Source organism: Balaenoptera physalus (genome assembly GCF_965194825.1).
Source record: "Balaenoptera physalus genome assembly, chromosome: 1".
Lineage (NCBI taxonomy): Eukaryota > Metazoa > Chordata > Mammalia > Artiodactyla > Balaenopteridae > Balaenoptera > Balaenoptera physalus.
In genome coordinates, this window is record NC_138882.1 from 170,513,473 (window position 1) to 170,533,052 (window position 19,580).

At 38.0% G+C, this 19,580-nt stretch overlaps 2 protein-coding genes and 1 long non-coding RNA gene across 4 annotated transcripts in view; 2 read left to right on the forward strand and 1 right to left on the reverse strand.

Annotated features, from left to right (window-relative positions):
* The window catches only part of ZBTB8OS (zinc finger and BTB domain containing 8 opposite strand), a 78,606-nt gene extending 59,930 nt beyond the window's left edge, over positions 1–18,676 (forward strand). The window contains exon 6 of the mRNA XM_082412008.1: positions 18,473–18,676. Within this exon, the coding sequence (XP_082268134.1) occupies positions 18,473–18,500 (28 nt within the window). The 3' untranslated portion in view covers positions 18,501–18,676. The remainder of the gene's footprint in view (positions 1–18,472) is intronic.
* Positions 1–19,580, reverse strand: part of ZBTB8A (zinc finger and BTB domain containing 8A) — a 58,520-nt gene that overhangs the window by 36,006 nt on the left and 2,934 nt on the right. Inside the window, exon 2 of one of the 2 annotated variants that reach the window (XM_082411661.1) lies at positions 11,402–11,496. The exons of the other annotated variant lie outside the window; for it this stretch is intronic. The gene's annotated coding sequence lies outside the window, so the exon portion shown is untranslated. The remainder of the gene's footprint in view (positions 1–11,401; positions 11,497–19,580) is intronic. 2 annotated transcript variants of the gene reach the window in all.
* On the forward strand, positions 3,880–9,194 carry LOC309637472. The gene is made up of 2 exons (XR_014250562.1): positions 3,880–5,775; positions 5,820–9,194. It is a non-coding gene; the product is annotated as an uncharacterized lncRNA (long non-coding RNA).

Genomic DNA, 19,580 nt, shown 5'->3' on the forward strand with positions numbered 1-19,580 from the left:
TGGGGGCAGAAAAAATATTTGAAGCAAAGAGGAGAAACATAAATATACTGTTTTAAGGTCCTTACACTATACATCAGAGGTTGACAAACCTTTTCTGTAAAAGGCCAGATAGTAAATATTTTAGGCTTTGCAGGCTACTGGTCTTTGTTGCAACTACTCAACTCTGCCACTGTAGCATAAAAATATGCCATACACAATACGTAAGTGAATGGCTGTGGTTGTGTTCCAATAAAACTTTACTTACAAAAGCAGGGAGTAATCAACATTTGGCCTGAAGTCTGTAGTCTGCTAACCTGTGCTATATATCAAGTGGTACAATATGTGATAAATAATAAGGGAAAATGCATATTGCAACTCTTGGAGCAACTGTTAAATATAAAACAAAGAGACTAAGCTAATAAGCCAACAGTCGGGATAAAACAAAATACTGAAAATTACTTAATATTCTTTTATTGAGGCAGGAAAAAAGGGGAAGAGAAACAACAAAGAGATGGCATAAATAGGAAACAAATAGCAAGACGGTACACTTAAATCCAACTATATTGATAATTATATCAATGAAAATATTCTGAACTGCATTTAAAAAGGAGATTGTCAGACTGGATAAAATATGATGACTCAAATATATGCTGTCTACAAGAAACACACTTTTAATCTAAAGATACAAATGTTAAAGTAAATAAAGGTAAAAAAGCATATGATTAATTGTAAGAGAGCTGGAATGGTTATATTAATATCAGACATATCAGGCTCAAGACAATACCAGAGCTAAAAAGATATTTTATAATGATAAAAGGATCAATTCATTAAGAAAATATAACAACCATAAATGTGTACATACTTAATAACACAGCTTTAAAATACATAAAGCAAAAACTGGCAGAAGTGAAAAAAGAAATACTGAAATTCATAATTATTATTGTATATTTCAACACTCCTCTCTCAGTAACTGGTAGAAGGAATAGATAGAAAAATCAATACGGATATAAAACACCTGATCAACACTATCAACCAACTTGACCAAACTGACATTTATAGAACACTCTATACAACAGATTAATGGAATAGAATAGAGTCAGAAAAAGACATGCAAATATATTATCAATCAATTTTTTTAAGTAAGGCTCATTTCATCAATTTTTTTTACAAGGGTGACACAGTAATTCAATGGGGGGAGTAACATTTTCAAACAAATGGTGCCAGAACAACTGTATATCCATTACAGGAAAAAAATGAACCTTGACCCTTACTTTACACCACATATAGATACAAATTTTCACTCAAAATGGATCATAGAACTCAATGTAAAGGTTAAATTTCTAGAAGAAAACATAGGAGAAAAATCTTTAGGACCCTGGGGTAGGCAAAGATTTCTTAGGACACAAAAAGCATGGACCGTAAAGAAAAATTTGACAAACTCTGCTCTTTGAAAGATACCATTAAGGAAATGAAAAGCCCAGCCATGAACTAGGATAAAATATTTGCAATACATATATCTGACAAAAGACTTGTATCTAGAATATTTTGAAGTCTTTATGACGTCAAAAAACTCAATAATAGGACAAACAACTCATTGGCAAATGATCTGAACAGATATTTCACTAAAGATATACAAATTAGCACATGAAAAAATTTCAACATCATTAATCATTAGGGAAATACAAATTGTGGTTTTACACAATGAACAATGAAAGGTCATTACACACCCACTGTAATGGCTAAAACTAAAAAGACTGACAGTACCAAGTGTTGACAAGGATGTGGAGAAAGTGGATCTCATACACTGCTGGTGGGAATGTAAAATGGTACAATCAATGACTTTGGAAAACTGTTTAGCAGTTCCAATAAAGTTAAACCTACTCTAGGACCCAAGAATTCCATTCCTAAGTATTTACCCAAGAGAAATGAAAACATATGTCCACAAAGAGACTTGTATCAATACAAGAATCTTCATAGCAGCTTCATTCATACTAGCCCTGATCTATAAAGAAATGTCCATCAACTGGTGAATAGATAAATTGTGGTACATCCATACCATGGAATAGTAGTGAGCAACAGAAAGGAACAAACCTCTGATACAATGACATGAATGAATCTCAAAAGCATTAGCCTCAACAAAAGAAGCCAGACACAAAACAGTACAAACTGTGTGATTCCAGTCACATGAAATTCTAGAAACAGGCAAAATTAATCTAGAGTGACAGAAAGGAGACTGATAATTGCCAGGGGCTGAGAGTGAGACAGGGGCGTTTACTTCAAAAAGGCATGAGGAAAAAAAAAAGATAGGACGGAAGTTCTGGGTGATATAAATGTTCTATATCTTATTTATGCTGATTGTTACACATGAATACATATCAAAACCCACTGAACTTGTACACTTAAAACCGGTACATCTTATTGTATGTAAATTATACCTTAATAAAGTCAATTTTAAAAAACTCCTTAGAAACAAGAGAATTTGGGAAGATATCCCAGTTATAAAATACACAAAGTGAATACACAAAAAATGAGTAGCTAGTTATCAGATGCAATGGAAGGTTCTTCTTGCAAAACAGTGAAAATTATATATTTTAACAAGAAATACACAGAAACTTTATGAAGAATATGATAAAACTCTGTAATGAGGATCATAAAAGAACACTTGAATAAACAGACTACTGCCTTAGCTTCCTTTCTGTTCTCTGCTTTTACCAGAGGGATCTGCTAAAATGTAAGTCAGGTCATATCATTCCTCTACTCAAAACTTCCAATGGGGGCTTCCCTGGTGGTGCAGTGGTTGAGAATCCGCCTGCCAATGCAGGGGACACGGGTTCGAGCCCTGGTCTGGGAAGATCCCACATGCCGCGGAGCAACTGGGCCCGTGAGCCACAACTACTGAGCCTGCGCTCCGCAACAAGAGAAGCCGCGATAGTGAGAGGCCCGCACACCGCGATGAAGAGTGGCCCCCGCTCGCCGCAACTAGAGAAAGCCCTCACACAGAAATGAAGACCCAACAGAGCCAAAAATAAATAAATAAATAAATAAATTTATTAAAAAAAAAAAAAAAACTTCCAATGGTTTCCCTCTCAGAAAGAATGCCAAAATCTTCACCCTCGTCTAAAAGGGCTGCAAGATTTCCCTTCCCCCCTCTACCTGCCCCTAGCTCTAACCTCATTGGTTTTGATGTTTCCCAATGTGCCAATGCACTCCTGATGGCCCTTGTGTCGGGAACACTCTTCACCCAGATCTTCACATAACTTGTTCCCCAACTTCACACAAATCTTTGCTTCAATATCACTATCAGAGGTTACCTTGACAAATCCATCTTTAGTGTGGGAAGTTTCAGTTGATCACTAGGGCTCAATAGCTGTCGTCATAGAAACTATGTCATATGTGGCACAGTTTAGAAACCAGGGGAAAGGATTAAAAGGAAACATGATAGCTGTCTTCCAATATTGAAGGACAATTATGTGGAAGAGGAAGTAGAATTATTCTTTTAGCAGCTCCAGTAGACTTAGTCCTCTGGACTGATCACTAGAATGTAAGTTCCAAAAGGGCTGACTGTTTTGTTCACCTCCGCATCCCTAGCACAGAGCATGTCTGGCACACAGATGCTCAGTCATATTTGTTGAATAAATGTTCAGTGTAGTTCTGAAAAGCAAAAAGGACGGATGGATAGGACTAAAGGGGGACAGATGTTAACTCAGTATAAAGAACAGTTTCTTAAAAATGAGAACTTGATGGGATTTTTTTGAACTCAGGTGTCTTGATCTAGTGCCTTCATATTTATATGCAAGCAAACTAAGGTTTGGAAAGTTTATTGCAAATAGTAAGAATTCTTATATGAATTTTTTGTTTCAGATAGAGAGAGAGATTAGTAAGCAGAATCCCAGGTATGTGTGTATTGGGTCAAGATGTAAAATATAGTATTTCTTACTGTGGGTTTTGGTAAAAAAAATTTGTTTTTGAGAAATACTGGGTTAAGCTGTTCAACAACAGAATTTGCCCCCTTGCAAAGTAACGAGTTCTATTTGCAGTTGAGGTAGAGGCAGAATGTCATTGACTTAGGGTGAATACACTTGGGGAGAGGTGGGGCTACATGACTTCAGGAATTTATATTGTTTCTTTATATTCGTCTATATTTTCCAAAAGGATCATACATCCTTTTTAAAGTGATTTAAAGTAGTTTTAAATACATATATATGAAACATATTTTACAATAGAAATTAGAAATTTTAAATGGAGATGAGATGGTTTCTGTAGGTTGACATTTAGCACCATTTGTCCTGGAATCCAAGGCAAAAGCAAAAAACAGAGAAACACAAACAATTTATATAGTGCTCACATCATTTGCTCAGTAGAAATGAGCATTGTTCTGGCACTAACTTTTAGGAGGAATTTGTATGTGAATTATTATGTGGACATAAAATTTCATTATAGAGAATATTTGGACTAATACAATAAACTTCCTAATTGGTCTCCTTGCCTTTTATCTTTCTCCCTTCAATCCACCCTGAAGTATGTTATCTTTCCAGATTCTCCTGTTTAAAATTCTTTAGTGGCTCCTTCCTGCCTACTAAAGTCCATATTTCTATGAATGGATTTAGTACCCTTTATGACCCAGCTTCTGCCAATCTCTGCACTCTCATCTCCTACCAGCTACCTCACCTCCCACTCTTAAGCTATATGCCATTCCCAGGCACACTATACCTTTCATGCTGCCAAGCTTTTGTACATATTGTTCCTGTGCTACAATAAAACCACACTTCTCAGTCTGAGAAACTCTCACTCTTCATTCAGAGTCAGCTCAAACAGAGCATCCTTTGGGAAGCTTTCCTTGACTTCCCTGGGCTCATGTTTTTGTTTGTTTGTTTTTTGGCCATGCCACGTGGCATATGGGATCTTAGTTCCCTGACCAGGGATCAAACCCGCGCCTCCTGCATTGGAACCGTGGAGTCTTAACCATTGGACCACCAGGGAAGTCCCCTCTGGGTTCATGTTAATTGCTATTTCCTCCATGCCCCATTGTACTGTATACATGTATGCCATGGCAAGTGCTGAAATGCATTTTATTTGCCTATCCTGATGTATGTTTCCCTGCTACATTGTATTGAATAATATCCATATGAGGAGAGACCATGTCTACGTGTATGCCCAACCTTAGTTTAATGTTTGGGATGTGGTAGACATTCAGTAAATATCTTCACTAGTGTCCTTACTGAACTAACAAAGGTTCTTTTTTTTTTTTTTTAAATAAATAAATAAATAAATAAATTTATTTATTTATTTATTTATTTATTTTTGGTTGCATTGGGTCTTTGCTGCTGTGTGTGGGCTTTCTCTACCTGCGATGAGCAGGGGCAACTCTTCGTTGCAGTGCGTGGGCTTCTCATTGCAGTGGCTTCTCTTGTTGTGGGGCACGGGCTCTAGGCGCATGGGCTTCAGTAGTTGTGGCAGGCGGGCTTAGTAGCTGTGGCTCGCAGGCTCTAGAGCGCAGGCTCAGTAGTTGTGGCACATGGGCTTAGCTGCTCCACAGCATGTGGGATCTTCCTGTACCAGGGCTCGAAGCCATGTCCCCTGCAGTGGCATGCAGGTTCTTAACCACTGCGCCACCAGGGAAGTCCTGAACTAACAAAGGTTCTTTACATGAATTTCCCTATATGTTGCCTCTAAAGTCAAGGACGTCCTGGGACTTCCCTGGTGGTCCAGTGAGTAAGACTCGCGCTCCCAATGCAGGGGGCCTGGGTTCGAGCCCTGGTCGGGAGCTAGATCCCACATGCATGCCGCAACTAAGAAGTCTGCATGCCACAACTAAGAAGTCCGCATGCCACAACTAAGAGGTCCGCATGCCGCAACCAAGAAGTCTGCATGCCGCAACTAAGAGCTCGTGTGCCGCAACTAAAGATCCTGCATGCCCCAGTGAAGATCCCGTGTGCTGCAACTAAGACCCAGTGCGGCCTAAATAAATAAATAAATATTTAAAAAATAAAAATAAAATAAAGTCAAGGACATACTATAATTAATTCAACAAAAACATTTCAAAGGCAAGCTAAGCTAATATGCTTTGAGTACACTGTCCTTTGGAATTTTATCTTGACATGGGGTTCAAGCTGATTAGCTATCACCTTTTTTTTGTGTTCCCACTGTGTACTATACATAACTTTACTGTGACACATATCACACTAATTTTTGTGTCTGTCTTTTCCTGTAAACTCTTTGAAGGCAGGTGGAGTCATACTCATCTTTTTTAAATCCCCATTTTATGGCACAGAGTCTGGTCTACAATCTATTAAAAGTTTGTTGGTGATAAAATATATCTGTTTTAGCCCCAAACCCAGCACCTTAATAGAAGCATCCCAGTAAAGTCAGCAACAGAACAAGGATGCCCTCTATTACCACTAAATATTATTTAACACTGTTCAGGAGACATTAGCCAATGCAATTAGACTTGAGAAAAAAACTACAGAAAGGAACACTGGAAAGTAGGAGGTAAAATTACCATTGTTTGCAGTTAAGATGATTGTATACCTGGAAAATGCAACAGAATCAACTGTAAAATTACCACAAACAAAAAGAGTATTCATTCAGGGCTTCCCTGGTGGCGCAGTGGTTGAGAATCCGCCTGCCAACGCAGGGGACATGGGTTCGAGCCCTGGTCCAGGAAGATCCCACGTGCCGCGGAGCAACTAGGTCCGTGCGCCATAGCTACTGAGCCTGCACTTTAGAGCCCATGCTCTAGAGCCCATGAGCCACAACTACTGAGCCCATGTGCCACAACTGCTGAGCCCATGAGCCACAACTGGTGAGGCCTGCACACCTAGAGCCCCTGCTCCACAACGGGAGAGGCCGCCACAATGAGAAGCCCACGCACTGCAACCAAGAGTGGCCCCCACTTGCCGCAACTAGAGAAAGCCTGTGCGCAGCAATGAAGACCCAAAGCAACCAAAAATAAATTAAAAAAAAAAAAAAAGAGTATTCACAGGGGGAAGGAGGTTATGAAATTAAAGACTCTTGTTTACAACAGCATCAAAAATAAAAAATACCTAGGAATAAATTTAACTGGAAATGCACAAGACTACTCATGAAAAAAACCAAGGGACACCAGAGAAGACTATGGAAAATCAAACCCTTCAAACAGGAAGATTCAACATATTAAGATGTTAGTTCTTCCTAAGTTATTTTATAATATAACATGATCATAATAAAAATACCAGCAGGTTATTTTAAGATCAATACAAGTTGATGCTAAAGTTTTATGGAAAAATAAATATACCAAAGAGCAGGAATTAGCACCAACAGATATTCAATTATATTACATATTGATACTTCATCAATAATTAAAACTGTGATGCTGGTCATAAAGAGAAGGACGGGGGGACTTCCCTGGTGGCGCAGTGGTTAAGAATCCGCCTGCCAATGCAGGGGACATAGGTTCAAGCCCTGGTCTGGGAAGATCCCACATGCCGCGGAGCAACTAAGCCTGTGTGCCACAACTACTGAGCCTGAGCTCTAGAACCCGCAAGCCACAACTACTGAGCCCACATGCCACAACTACTGAAGGCTGCGCGCCTAGAGCCCATGCTCCACAACAAGAGAAGCCACGACAATGAGAAGCCCGCGCACCACAATGAAGACCCAACACAGCCAAAGATAAATAAATAAATAAATTTATTCAAAAAAAAAAAGAGAGAGAAGGACAGACCAGTGGAGTATACTAGGAAATCCAGAAATGTACCCCAGTATATGAGGGAATTTAATATATGATGAACAATAAAAAGATGAGCAACTTACTAACTGGCACTGGGACAATTTTTAGCCTTCTGGAAAAAGAAATTAAGATGTATTTTCACCTCCCATCGCATATCAGGATAAATTACATATGGATCAAAGACTTAAGTGTGAAAATAAGGCCATAAAAGTGCTAAGAGAAAATTTGGAAGATTTATAAACTCAAAGTGGGAGAGGCCTTTATAACCATGACTCAAAATACAAAAGCCATAAAAGAAAAGATTGATACATTTAATTACATAAAGATAAAACAAAATTCTGTATGGCAAAAAAATATCACAAAAAGGCAAAAGACAAATAACAACATGCAAAAATGTCTGTTAGAGAAAGGGCAATCTCCATAATATACACCAAGCTTCTAAGAAACTGGCACAATAACCTAACATAAAATAAGACAAAGGATAGTTCACAGAAAAAGAAATACAAATGTCCCTTATCATATGAAAGGATGTTCAAACTCAGCCATAAAAATATAAATGCAAATTAAAACTACACTCTAACACAACATTGTAAAGCAATTATACTCCAAAAAAGATGTGAAAAAAAATAAAAATAAAACTACACTGATGTTTCATTTTTCCTCTCTCAAATGAGCAAAAAAATCCAAACATTTGATAATATTGATAAGACTGTGGGAAAGCAGGCACTTTCAATCTTTACTGGCAGGAATATAAATTGGTATGACCCCATGGCAGGCAATCTGGCAACAGTTCTCAAAATTATGAATGTATATATTCTCTGACCAAGCAATTTCACTTCTGGGAATTTATCCTACAGGTATACTGGTACATGATCAAAGTGACATATGTACATAGTTATTCACTGCAGCACTGTTTGGAATAGCAAAAGACTAGAAAAATGTCCATCAGTAGGGAAGGACAGTCATATGGAAAGATGGCTATGATACATACATGACACATATGATACATGATACACACAGTTAAGTTTTTTTTTAAAAGGGAAGGAACAGGGACTTCCCTGGTGGTCCAGTGGTAAAGAATCCGCCTTCCAATGCAGGGGATGTGGGTTCGATCCCTGGTCGGGGAACTAAAATCCCACATGCCGAGGGGCAACTAAGCCCGTGTGCCACAACTACTGAGCTTGCACACCTCAACGAGAGAGCCGGCCTGCTGCAAACTACAGAGCCCACGCACCCCATAGCCCATGTGCCACAACTAGAGAGAGAAAACCCGCATGCCACAACGAAGAGCCCACACCACAACGAAAGATCCCGCACACCTCAACGAAGACCCCTGTGCCGCAACTAAGACCCAACGCAGGCAAAAAAATAAATAAAAATAAATTTTAAATATAATAAAAAAATTTTAAAAAGCAAGGAACAGAGTATATATGTGTGTGTGTGTGTGTGTGTGTGTGTGTGTGTGTGTGTGTATACATACACAAAATACAAGGGAAAAAAGCAGAAACTCTGGAAGGATTAACAAGAAACCCAGGATGATGGTTGCCAGTTGGAGGCAAGGTGGGACCTGGGAGACAGAGGCAAAGATGGAAGGGAGACTTTATATGGTATACTTTTTTAATATTTTGAGTTTTAAAAAAAATTTTTTTAAATTATTTATTTATTTATTTTTGGCTACGTTGGGTCTTTGTTGCTGCATGCAGGCTTTCTTTAGTTGCAGCAAGTGGGGGCTACTCTTCGTTGCGGTGCACGGGCTTCTCATTGTGGTGGCTTCTCTTGTTTCAGAGCACAGGCTCTAGGTGCGTGGGCTTCAGTAGTTGTGGCTCACGGGCTCTAGAGCGCAGGCTCAGTAGTTGTGGCGCACAGGCTTAGTTGCTCCGCGGCATGTGAGAATCTTCCTAGACCAGGGCTCGAACCCGTGTCCCCTGCATTGGCAGGCGGATTCTTAACCACTGCGCCACCAGGGAAGTCCCAATATTTTGAGTTTTGAATCATATGAATATATACTAAAAAATAAAAATTTTAAAGTGTGTCAAACAAGTGGGTGAAATATTAACTATCAGTCTCATATTTAGCCAGATCTAGGTTGTATTTCAAGATTAAGATATCTTGGGAGCTCTCAGAGTAATGATATTCTGTGTCTACTTAAGTCAAGATTCATGTGCTACATGAACAAGTGACAAGACGACATTCCATTATGAAACGTTAAGAGGTTGTATTTCTTGGGAGAAAGAGAGAGAGAGAAAGAGAGAGAGAGACAGAGAGAACAAACCAAGCTACTGCCACATGAACAAACAGCTACACTATTGCAATTGTCAATCTGCTTACTGGTCTGAACACAGTGATGATGACTGGAATGGGAAGGAAGGAAAAGATACAAATGTCTTGAATGGGAAATAAATTCATGGGTCTTGATGGCTGATTGAAAAATCCTACTACATATTTTCAGAAAGCCCCACTGTAATCCCCAGAGCTCTTATAATTCTTATTCGATTTGCCTAATTGTACCAAAATGTACCACGATTTGTAACTGGCTGTGGAAGGCTAGAGAGACATAAAGAGAACACAGCGATTTTAAAAACATAGGTGTTTAGCAGTATCACTAACAGAAATTAGGAAGCCAGGAGGAAGAAAGCCAGGTTAGAGAAAAAGCAATGACTTAGGTTTTAAGTACATGGTGTTTGATGTGAGTGGGAAATCGGGTAGCCGTGGCCAGAGGGCCACTGGAAATGCTAGTCTGAAGTTTAAGAGGGAAAGTCAGACTTGAAGGTGAAGACGTGGGAGATATTTGCAAATAGAGATGAAGGGGTTCAGAGGAAATACGGGCTGAGGTGAGAACCAGGAGGACTGTGCCGACCGTGGAACAGAATGGGGAAGAGAAGCCAGAGTTACAGACAGAGAATTACAGGGAGAATGAGGAGAGCATGTGACATGTACACCGAGGGTGGGGAGCTTTAAGAAGCAGTGAAGGGGTCAACACAGTGAGACATGAAAGGGCCACAGCAATAATAATAGTAGCAATGTGCACTGTCTCCTGAATCCCGACACACAACAACCTATCAGGTAGATGGTACTGCTAGCCCCATTTTACAGAAAAGAGTATTAACCCAGGGAATCCCCTGGCGGTCCAATGGTTAGGACTCCCTAGGACTCTGTGCTCTCATTGTTGAGGGCCAAGGTTCAATGCCTGGCTGGGGAACTAAAATCCCATAAGCCGCAGCAAGGCCAAAAAAAAAAGGGGGGGGGCTGGATATTAACACAGACAGTGACTCCAAAGCTGCAGGATGTAACTGATGAGCTATACTCCTTCAACACTGTCTCGGGGAGAGCTGGGAGATCAGAGTTCTGACACTAGTTCTATCACTAAATCAGCTCTATGTCCATGGACAAGTAACCTTCCCTTTCTAAGTTTCATTTCCTTCTCTGCAAATAGAGGGTATTGGTCTAGATAAACTCCAGCTCTTATGTAAATTTGAGTTTTTGATTAAAACAGAATGGAAGAAATACATACACAAGATAGGCAATGAATTAAAAATTTAGCCATAAGTGAACAGGGAGACCTGGCCAAGAAAATCAGAATGTTGAATGTTTTATACAGTGACTTTTCAAGCAATAAACCCATACTCTGATACATAAAATCTATAATTGCAAAACTCTACCTTTTATCTATATATTTAAGTCAGGTATAACATCAAGAATTAAAATTTTTCATACCTGGAAATTTATAAATGCTGCTCTTGAAACCCTGCTAAGTTGATTGAATGGAGTAAAAAAAGGGAAGATTCCAAGTCTGTGTATGAAGGATTGTCCTGTAGAGACAGAAAAGAGCTATTTACAATGAACTTCTGTAATAAGAGACAGAAACATCTGCTAAGGTACATAATAAATATTTATTCAAATAAATTATATGGGAGCATTTATGAGGTATCATTTTTTAGCATATAAAAATAGATCATCTGGCACAGAATATTAGCTGATGGGAATCTTATCCACCTATCTATCTACCTATTTATAACCCAAACCTTAAAATTAAAATCTGCAAGAAAAGATTTCCAAAATTAAAATATATTATGGCAAACTGAAAGCAAACATACTTTTTAACTTTGAGAATAAAGTAAACTTCTTAAGACAACAGCTATTCAAAGGCAGGTCAATGGATGAAATACCAAGACAGCAACATATGTTCTATTACTCTTTTCCTGCAAGTGGCATCAATATGATTTGCAAGAAAACCAAACAGAATAGCTTTAAAGATTCAACTTGAAAAGTTAAACATTTCTTTAAAACTCTATGGTTAAGAGGGAAGTGGGGGAAAAAAGTCCTACTACATATGTTCAGAAAGCCCCACTGCAGTCACCCAGATCTATCATTTGATTTGCCAGATTGTACTACATACAGTGTACCACAATTTGCGAGAGGAGCTGCAATAACGTGTATTAAAAATGTTTGTTTCTACTATATTCCAAACCTTGTTCATTACCAAAAAAAAAAAAATCTGTTCAACTATTTTGTTCATTGACCATGAAGTTTTGTTAATGTAGTGACTGTTAAAGCTTTATGTCCATAGGCAGTGGAAAAATGAATTTAATGCTTTTTAAATCAATGAATTAAGCTAAGAATTCCCGCCAAAATAATTTTGACTAAATTAATGAAATCACTTTTTAAAATAATATGTTTTTTTCTGATTATAAAAGTATTATATACTTACAGAAAATTTTAAAACTACAGGGAGGTATAAAGAAGAAAACAAAATGAAATAACTTTTAAATGAGCATCCTGAAAACACCACCAGAGAAAAGAGAACTGCTCAAATATACTTTAGTTAGTAAAACAAATGCATCAGCTACCCACTCATGAGGAGGTCTAAATTCTGGCCACTTAAACCATTCAAAACACTGCTGTTTAAAACACTGACCTAGAAGTTTACAAAAAAATTTTTTTGAACAGCAACCAAAAGAGAAAATAGCCAAGATGATCTGAGTATTCCATAAAGTGTAATGTGATTTCCTCTTATGATTGGCAAAGTTTATTTAAGAAGAAACAAGTCCCACAGTCTTTATAGGTGGGAAGAATGTGAGATTTTTAAATTTTGTTTTTTAAATAAAGGGACAAAAAACAAACAGAGCAAAAGGTGATGGAGTTGGGAAGCAGCAAACCTCTGACAGTGGTTTATCAACACTTTTTATGTGTTTACATTTAAAGTACAGCAAAGAATAGAATTGGCTATGAAAAGAATTTTAAGAAATACCCATAATTAAAACAGCAGGATCTAATTTAGGGGTAAACTAGGGTTCTGTACTTGGAGGAACAAAACAAATAACTTTTGAGAACAATTCCTCCCGACCCTAAAAGCTCATCTACCCCTAGCCCCAGTGAGCAAGGAGGGCACTTAGTAAAGGGTATTCACTTTGATAGCTTTAATGTCACTATTTCAACAATGCTACTTAAGAGCACTAACTAGCACTGTCCAGTGTACTGGGTCTGTACAGTGGCAAGCAAAATTAATTCTGAGGCTTTTTAAGAGAACTGACTGCTGAACATAGTCTGTACCCAAAACAGTTTATACATACTTGATGAAATGTCAGTTTTAGTGATAACCAAGTTCTACCCTGACAGAAATTAGTTACGAGTAGATTTGTGTATTAACCCCCAGCATCCTTTCTAACTTCCTTGTGGAAAATGAAAAAGACCATTGGGCTTCCCTGGTGGCGCAGTGGTTGAGAATCTGCCTGCCAATGCAGGGGACACGGGTTCGAGACCTGGTCTGGGAAGATCCCACATGCCGCGGAGCAACTGGGCCCGTGAGCCACAACTGCTGAGCCTGCGCGTCTGGAGCCTGTGCTCCGCAACAGGAGAGGCCGCGATAGTGAGAGGCACGCGCACCGCGATGAAGAGTGGCCCCCGCTTGCCACAACTAGACAAAGCCCTCGCACAGAAACGAAGACCCAACACAGTCATAAATAAATAAATAAATAAATTTAAAAAATAATCTGTTTGTACTTAAAAAAAAAAAAAAAAGACCATTTCCCAGACTCCTTTACAGTTACGTTTCCCCATGTGAAATGGGGCCCATCCATCAGATGTTCTTCTGTGAGATTTGGAAGGCAGAAATGAGGTGGGAGCCATCTTTCTGCTGTTCTGGCTGTTAATGCTGGCAAGCACATTTATGGAAACATTGGGTTTTTCTGCAGCATTCCAGTGTCCAGAGCCTCATGGCTGTCAAGAGACAAGTTTGGTGGAGACAGCCGTGACCAGTTGGTGGGTGTTGAGGCGCAGTTTCAGAATAGCAATTTCTTGACCCTTGAATTGCAGTTAGCAATGTCATCTGGAACTCAGAAGTGCCAGTGGTGGCCTCCCGATTCCCTCCCCTGGAGGCCCTGTTTGGCAGTCTGGTCCTGGGAATAATTTCTGAAGGCCCAGCCCAGAGCCCACTCCTCTCAGCCCTTCCAATGATTCTGCAAACGAATTAAAATGCTAGAGCAGTTGCTCTTTCCTGCAACTAGGCCCAGATGACATATTAGCACATCAGTTGCCTCAAAATGTAAGCAGAAGGGTGATCAGTCTGTGAGCAGCAGTACTGGGCAGTGTGCTTGCCGGAACAGGCTCTGGAATCAGACTGCCTAGGTGCAAATTCTGGCTCTGCCACACATTAACCTCCCTGGGAAGTTAACCTCCCTGTGCCTTAGTTTCTTCATCTGTAAAATGGGACTAGTAATAATACCTATACCTTCTAGAGTTATGCGACACAGTAAATGAAAAGATAATCTAAGTAAAGTGCTTACAACAGTGGCTGTCTTATAACAAGCCCCTGAGAGATGTTAGCTATTATTATTGTAATAATAGTAATCACTATTATTAATTATGCAGGCCACTTTAAAACACTGCTTTAACTGTGTAGGAAATGTAAACATTTTAGAATTTTATTACCACACATTTTCTTGTAGCCTAAAGAATGCTAACTTACACAAAAGTGGACACAGAAAAAATTTGGTTCCCATATTTGTATACTCAGAGAGAGTGATCATTTCAAAACCACAGTGTACCTGAGGATAGCAAACCTCTACTCTAACTAGTCAATTAATTAGTTACTCTAACTAGTTATTGTAGACCTCACTCTAAGGAAGAGTTATTCTTTTTTTTCAACTGAAGTATAGTTGATTTACAATGTTGTGTTAGTTTCTGCTGTACAGCAAAGTGATTCAGTTATACATACACATATATTCATTCTTTTTTAGATTCTTTTCTCATATAGGTTATCACAGAATATTGAGTAGAGTTCCCTGTGCTATACACTAGGTCCTTGTTGGTTATCTATCTTATATATAGTAGTGTGTGTGTGTTCATCCCAAGCTTCTGATTTATCCCTCCCCCCCTCCACATTGCCCCTTTGGTAACCATAAGTTTGTTTTGGATATCTGTAAGTCTGTTTTGTAAATAAGTTCATTTGTTTCTTTTTTAAAAAAATTAGATTCCACATATGAGTGATATCATATGATATTTGTCTTTCTCTGTGTGACTTACTTCACTTACTATGATAATCTCTATGTCCATCCATGTAGCTGCAAATGGCATTATTTCATTCTTTTTTATGGCTGAGTAATAGTCCATTGTATATATGTATCACATCTTCTTTATCCATTCCTCTGTCGATGGACATTTAGGTTGCTTCCATGTCTTGGCTACTATAATTAGTGCTGCAATCAACATTGGGGTGCATGTATCCTTTCGGATCATGTTTTTCTCTGGGAGTGGGATTGCTGGATCATATGGTAGTTCTATTTTTAGTTTTTTAAGGAACCTCCATACTGTTCTCCATAGTAGTTGTACCAATTTACATTCCCACCAACAGTGTGGAAGAGTTATTCTTTAGAAACAATTTTTGCCATTTTCCCATTTCAAATGTTACCTCATTAATTATGCTCTATGAACCAGGGTGTTTGTTACTTAGGTTTTTTTTCAGCTTCATTTAGATATAACTGACAAATAAAATTGTAAGATATTTAAAGTGTACATCGTGGTATACATATATATTGTGAAAGGATTCCTCCCATCTAATTAATTAATTAATTAATTAATTCCTCCCAGTTAATTAATACATCCACCACCTTATATATTTATCTTTTGTTGTTGTTGTTGTTTGGTGAGAGCATTTAAGTTCTACTCCCTCAGCAAATTTCAACTATACAATACAGTGTTATCAACTATAGTCACTATGTTATACATTAGATTCTCAGACCTTGTTCATCTTATCGCTGAAAGTTTGTGCCTTTTTACCAATCTCACCCTACTTCCCCTACCCTCCAGTCCCTGACAACTGCTTTCCTACTCTCTGCTTCTATGAATTGGACTTTTTTTTTTTTTTCAGATTTCACATATAAGTGATAACATGCAGTATCTGTGTTTCTCTGTCTGGCTTAATTCACTTAGCATAATAAACCCTCCAGGTCCATCCATGTTGTCACAAATGGCAGGATTCCTTTTTTCTCATGGCTGAATATTATTCCAGTATATATACAATCATATTATATATACATATAATAATATATATATCACATCTTATTCATCCGTTCATCCATTAACAGTTAGGTTGTTGTGTTATTCAAAACTTAGGTTGTTTTTAAAATGTTATCACAGAGGAGGTTTCATAAGAATGAGATGTGTATAAGATTTGCAATCTCAAAGTTTAAAATTTTAATGTTTAGGCTTAGAATACTATTCTAATTTACATATTAAGAAGGTCTTAGATAAAATGATGGCCTGGTTTGGTTTGCAGAAGTGTCTTCTGATGATAAAAAATATACTGTAGATTTTGGAATAAAGCTTCCCCCAAATATTCTGAAATTGTAAGAACCTTGTCTTGCGCCTTATCCAACAATGCCAGTGAGATAGAGGGACCTGAAGCCTAAACAAAGGTGTTTGTTATACCCTCGACGGTTCAGATGCTGCTGAGAGTCCAGGACTCAAAGCAGTGCAGATTTACTGAAGGGTTAGAAACAACAATTGAAAGAAAGCAACTTCATCCTTTGGTTCAGTAGTTAGGTTTACACTGTTCTGAACTTCATACAGCTATACATATTTTCTCTTCCTTTTTTTTAAGAAAAAATCTTTTAATTCTATTTTCATGAGGTCAGATATTCAAACTGAAATGTGAAATGTATTCATTCAATACCTATTTATTGAGCATCTGCTCTATGCCAGGCTATCCCTGGCCCTGGGAATACAAAGATGATGACATGTCAAAGATCAGTGCTCTAGAACAACTCAATGTCTATCAGCAGAGAGAGAGAGTCAGAGAAAGAGAGAGAAAGAAAATACTCCTAGTAGAAGTAAACTATAAAACCAAGGAAGCAAATGACTTTGCCTGGGAGTGTCCACAAAAGTTTCCAAAAGGCAGAACCGTCGAGTCTTGAAGGATGAGTAAAAGTTCATACATGAAAAAGAGGACAAAGGGCATTCTCAACAGAAGCACCAAGGGCAAAGGCACAGACAGGTATTAAACAGCATGACCTCTTCAAAAAAAGTGTGCTATGGCTAGAGACTCAGGGTCTGTGGAGGGACAGTGGAAGATGAACGGAGAACAGTATGTAGGTGCCAGATCCTGAAGCTCCTCCACTTTTGTAGGTTTGGGGCACTTTTGAAGGATTTTAAGAAGAGTGACATGGTTATAGGTCCACCAATGACTAGCTATGTGACTTAGTCAAGTTGCTTAATTCTAAGCAACAGTTTCCTTTTTGTAAAGTGGGGATACTGACTGTTAAGAGGCTCTAAGGAAGTCTGTTAAGAGGATTACATAAGATAATAGCTAAGATAAATAAGATCAACAGCAATAAGAAATAAATTAAGACAAACAGCAATAAGCACATGAAAATATGTTTAGCATCAGTAGTCAGTAGGGAAATGCAAGTAAAAAATCATGATGAGATACAACTTCACACCCGTTAGGATGACTACAACACACACACACACACACACACACATGAAAATAACAAGTGTTGGCCAGGATGTCGAGAAATCAGAACCTTCATGTACTGCTGGTTGGAATGTAAAATGGTACACCCATTTTGGAAAACAGTCTGGCAGTTCCTAAATGATTAAACACAGAGTTACCAAAGGACTCTGCAATTCCACTCCTAGGTATATGTCCAAGAGAAATGAAAATATGTTTCCATAGAAACTTGTATACAAATGTTTATAGCAGCATTATTCATAATAGCGAAAGAGTGGAAACAACCCAAATGTCCATCAACATTTGGGAAAATGGATAAACAAAATGTGGTAGATCTATACAATGGAATGTTATTCAGCCATAAAAAGGAAAGAAGAACTGATTACCTGCTACAACATGGATGAACCTTAAAAACCTCAAGCTAAGTGAAAGAAGCAAGTCACTAAAGACCATATATTTTATGATTTCATTTATATGAAATGTCCAGAATCGGCAGATGAAACAGACAGAGAGTAGGTTAGTGGTTGTTGGGGGTTAGGGAGATGCAGGAATGGGGAGTGACTATTAATGGATATGGGGTTTCTTTATGCAGTGGTGAAAATGTTCTGTAATTAGAGGGTAGTGATGGTTGCACAACTTTGTGAATACACTAAAAAACACTGAATTGTACACTTTCAAAGGATGAATTTTATGGTATATAAATTATTTCTTAATAAAACTAAATAGCTAATATTTGAATGTTTACTAGGCACAGTACTAAGCATTTTACACTCATTATCTTATTTCAGTCCTCACAATAGCCTCATGAGGTAACTGCTGCTGTGATTCACATTGTATAGATCAAGAATTGGAGGCGCACAGAAATGAAAAGAAAATCTTCTCCAAGACTGCGCAAGGAGCAGCTGAACAGAGATTGGAATTCAGGCTGACTGACCTCAAACCAGCACTCCTAAGTCTCGCACTTTTCTTCTGACCATAATGTATGCAAAATGCCTAGCACAATACCTAGCATGCAGTTAGGGCTGAATAAATATAAGGTATTATTGTTATGATGATCCAATTTGTATACCCAGAAGAAAACCTGAGACAGCATGGAGGAAGAGAAACAGTGGGAGAGGCAGGGCCAGCGAGATCATTTTAAAGGCTTGATGCAGTTGTCAAAGCAAGAAATGAAGAGGAACTAAATTCAGGCAGAGGACAGTGAATAACAGAAGTGATAACAGGAACCTTTGCAAGAAACTAGGAATTGTCCTATAAATTGGGATCAGTTACAACTTGATAATACTACAAAGCATTAACATAACCTGCATTCATAATTGTACTCTTGAGTCACCAGGAAAGGTTTAAGTTATTCTCAAAATATGTGATTAAGTCATGGAAATGGGTAATACGTTTCAAATTTTCTTTTCAGTAGATTGACCTTATAAGTTGAAACAGCTAGTTGTACTAGTTCATGTAGACAGTCCAAATTCAATTTGAAACATTTAAAATATCTATAAGAGTTTAATATCTATAATAGTTCTAAGAATATTAAAGAATTAATGATTCCCATCAACTTCAAAGATCTTTAAAGCTGGGTGAAAAAGACAATTACATATTTTAGAAACCATTAAGTGCAAAGGTCTTTGGAACAGAAGGAAAAGACATGAATTTCCACAAGCAGACGAAAGATTTAGGTAACGAGTGTAACTCCAATTAAGGTTGTGGGATAGAAGACCATCTTTATAAAGGCACATAGTTTTTAACTAAGAATTTAGTGTGTCCCATCAGGGTCACCAACACAAATCTCATTAGCCTTCTTAGCATAAATCTCTGGGCCATAAGGAACTTCAGCAAACTGGCATGGTAACTGTATGGATAAATATCTTTTAACACTGGAGAGATTTAGAATTAAGTATAAAAGTGTTTAAGAAAATCAAAACCATATTTGGGAAAGTCTCAATGAGA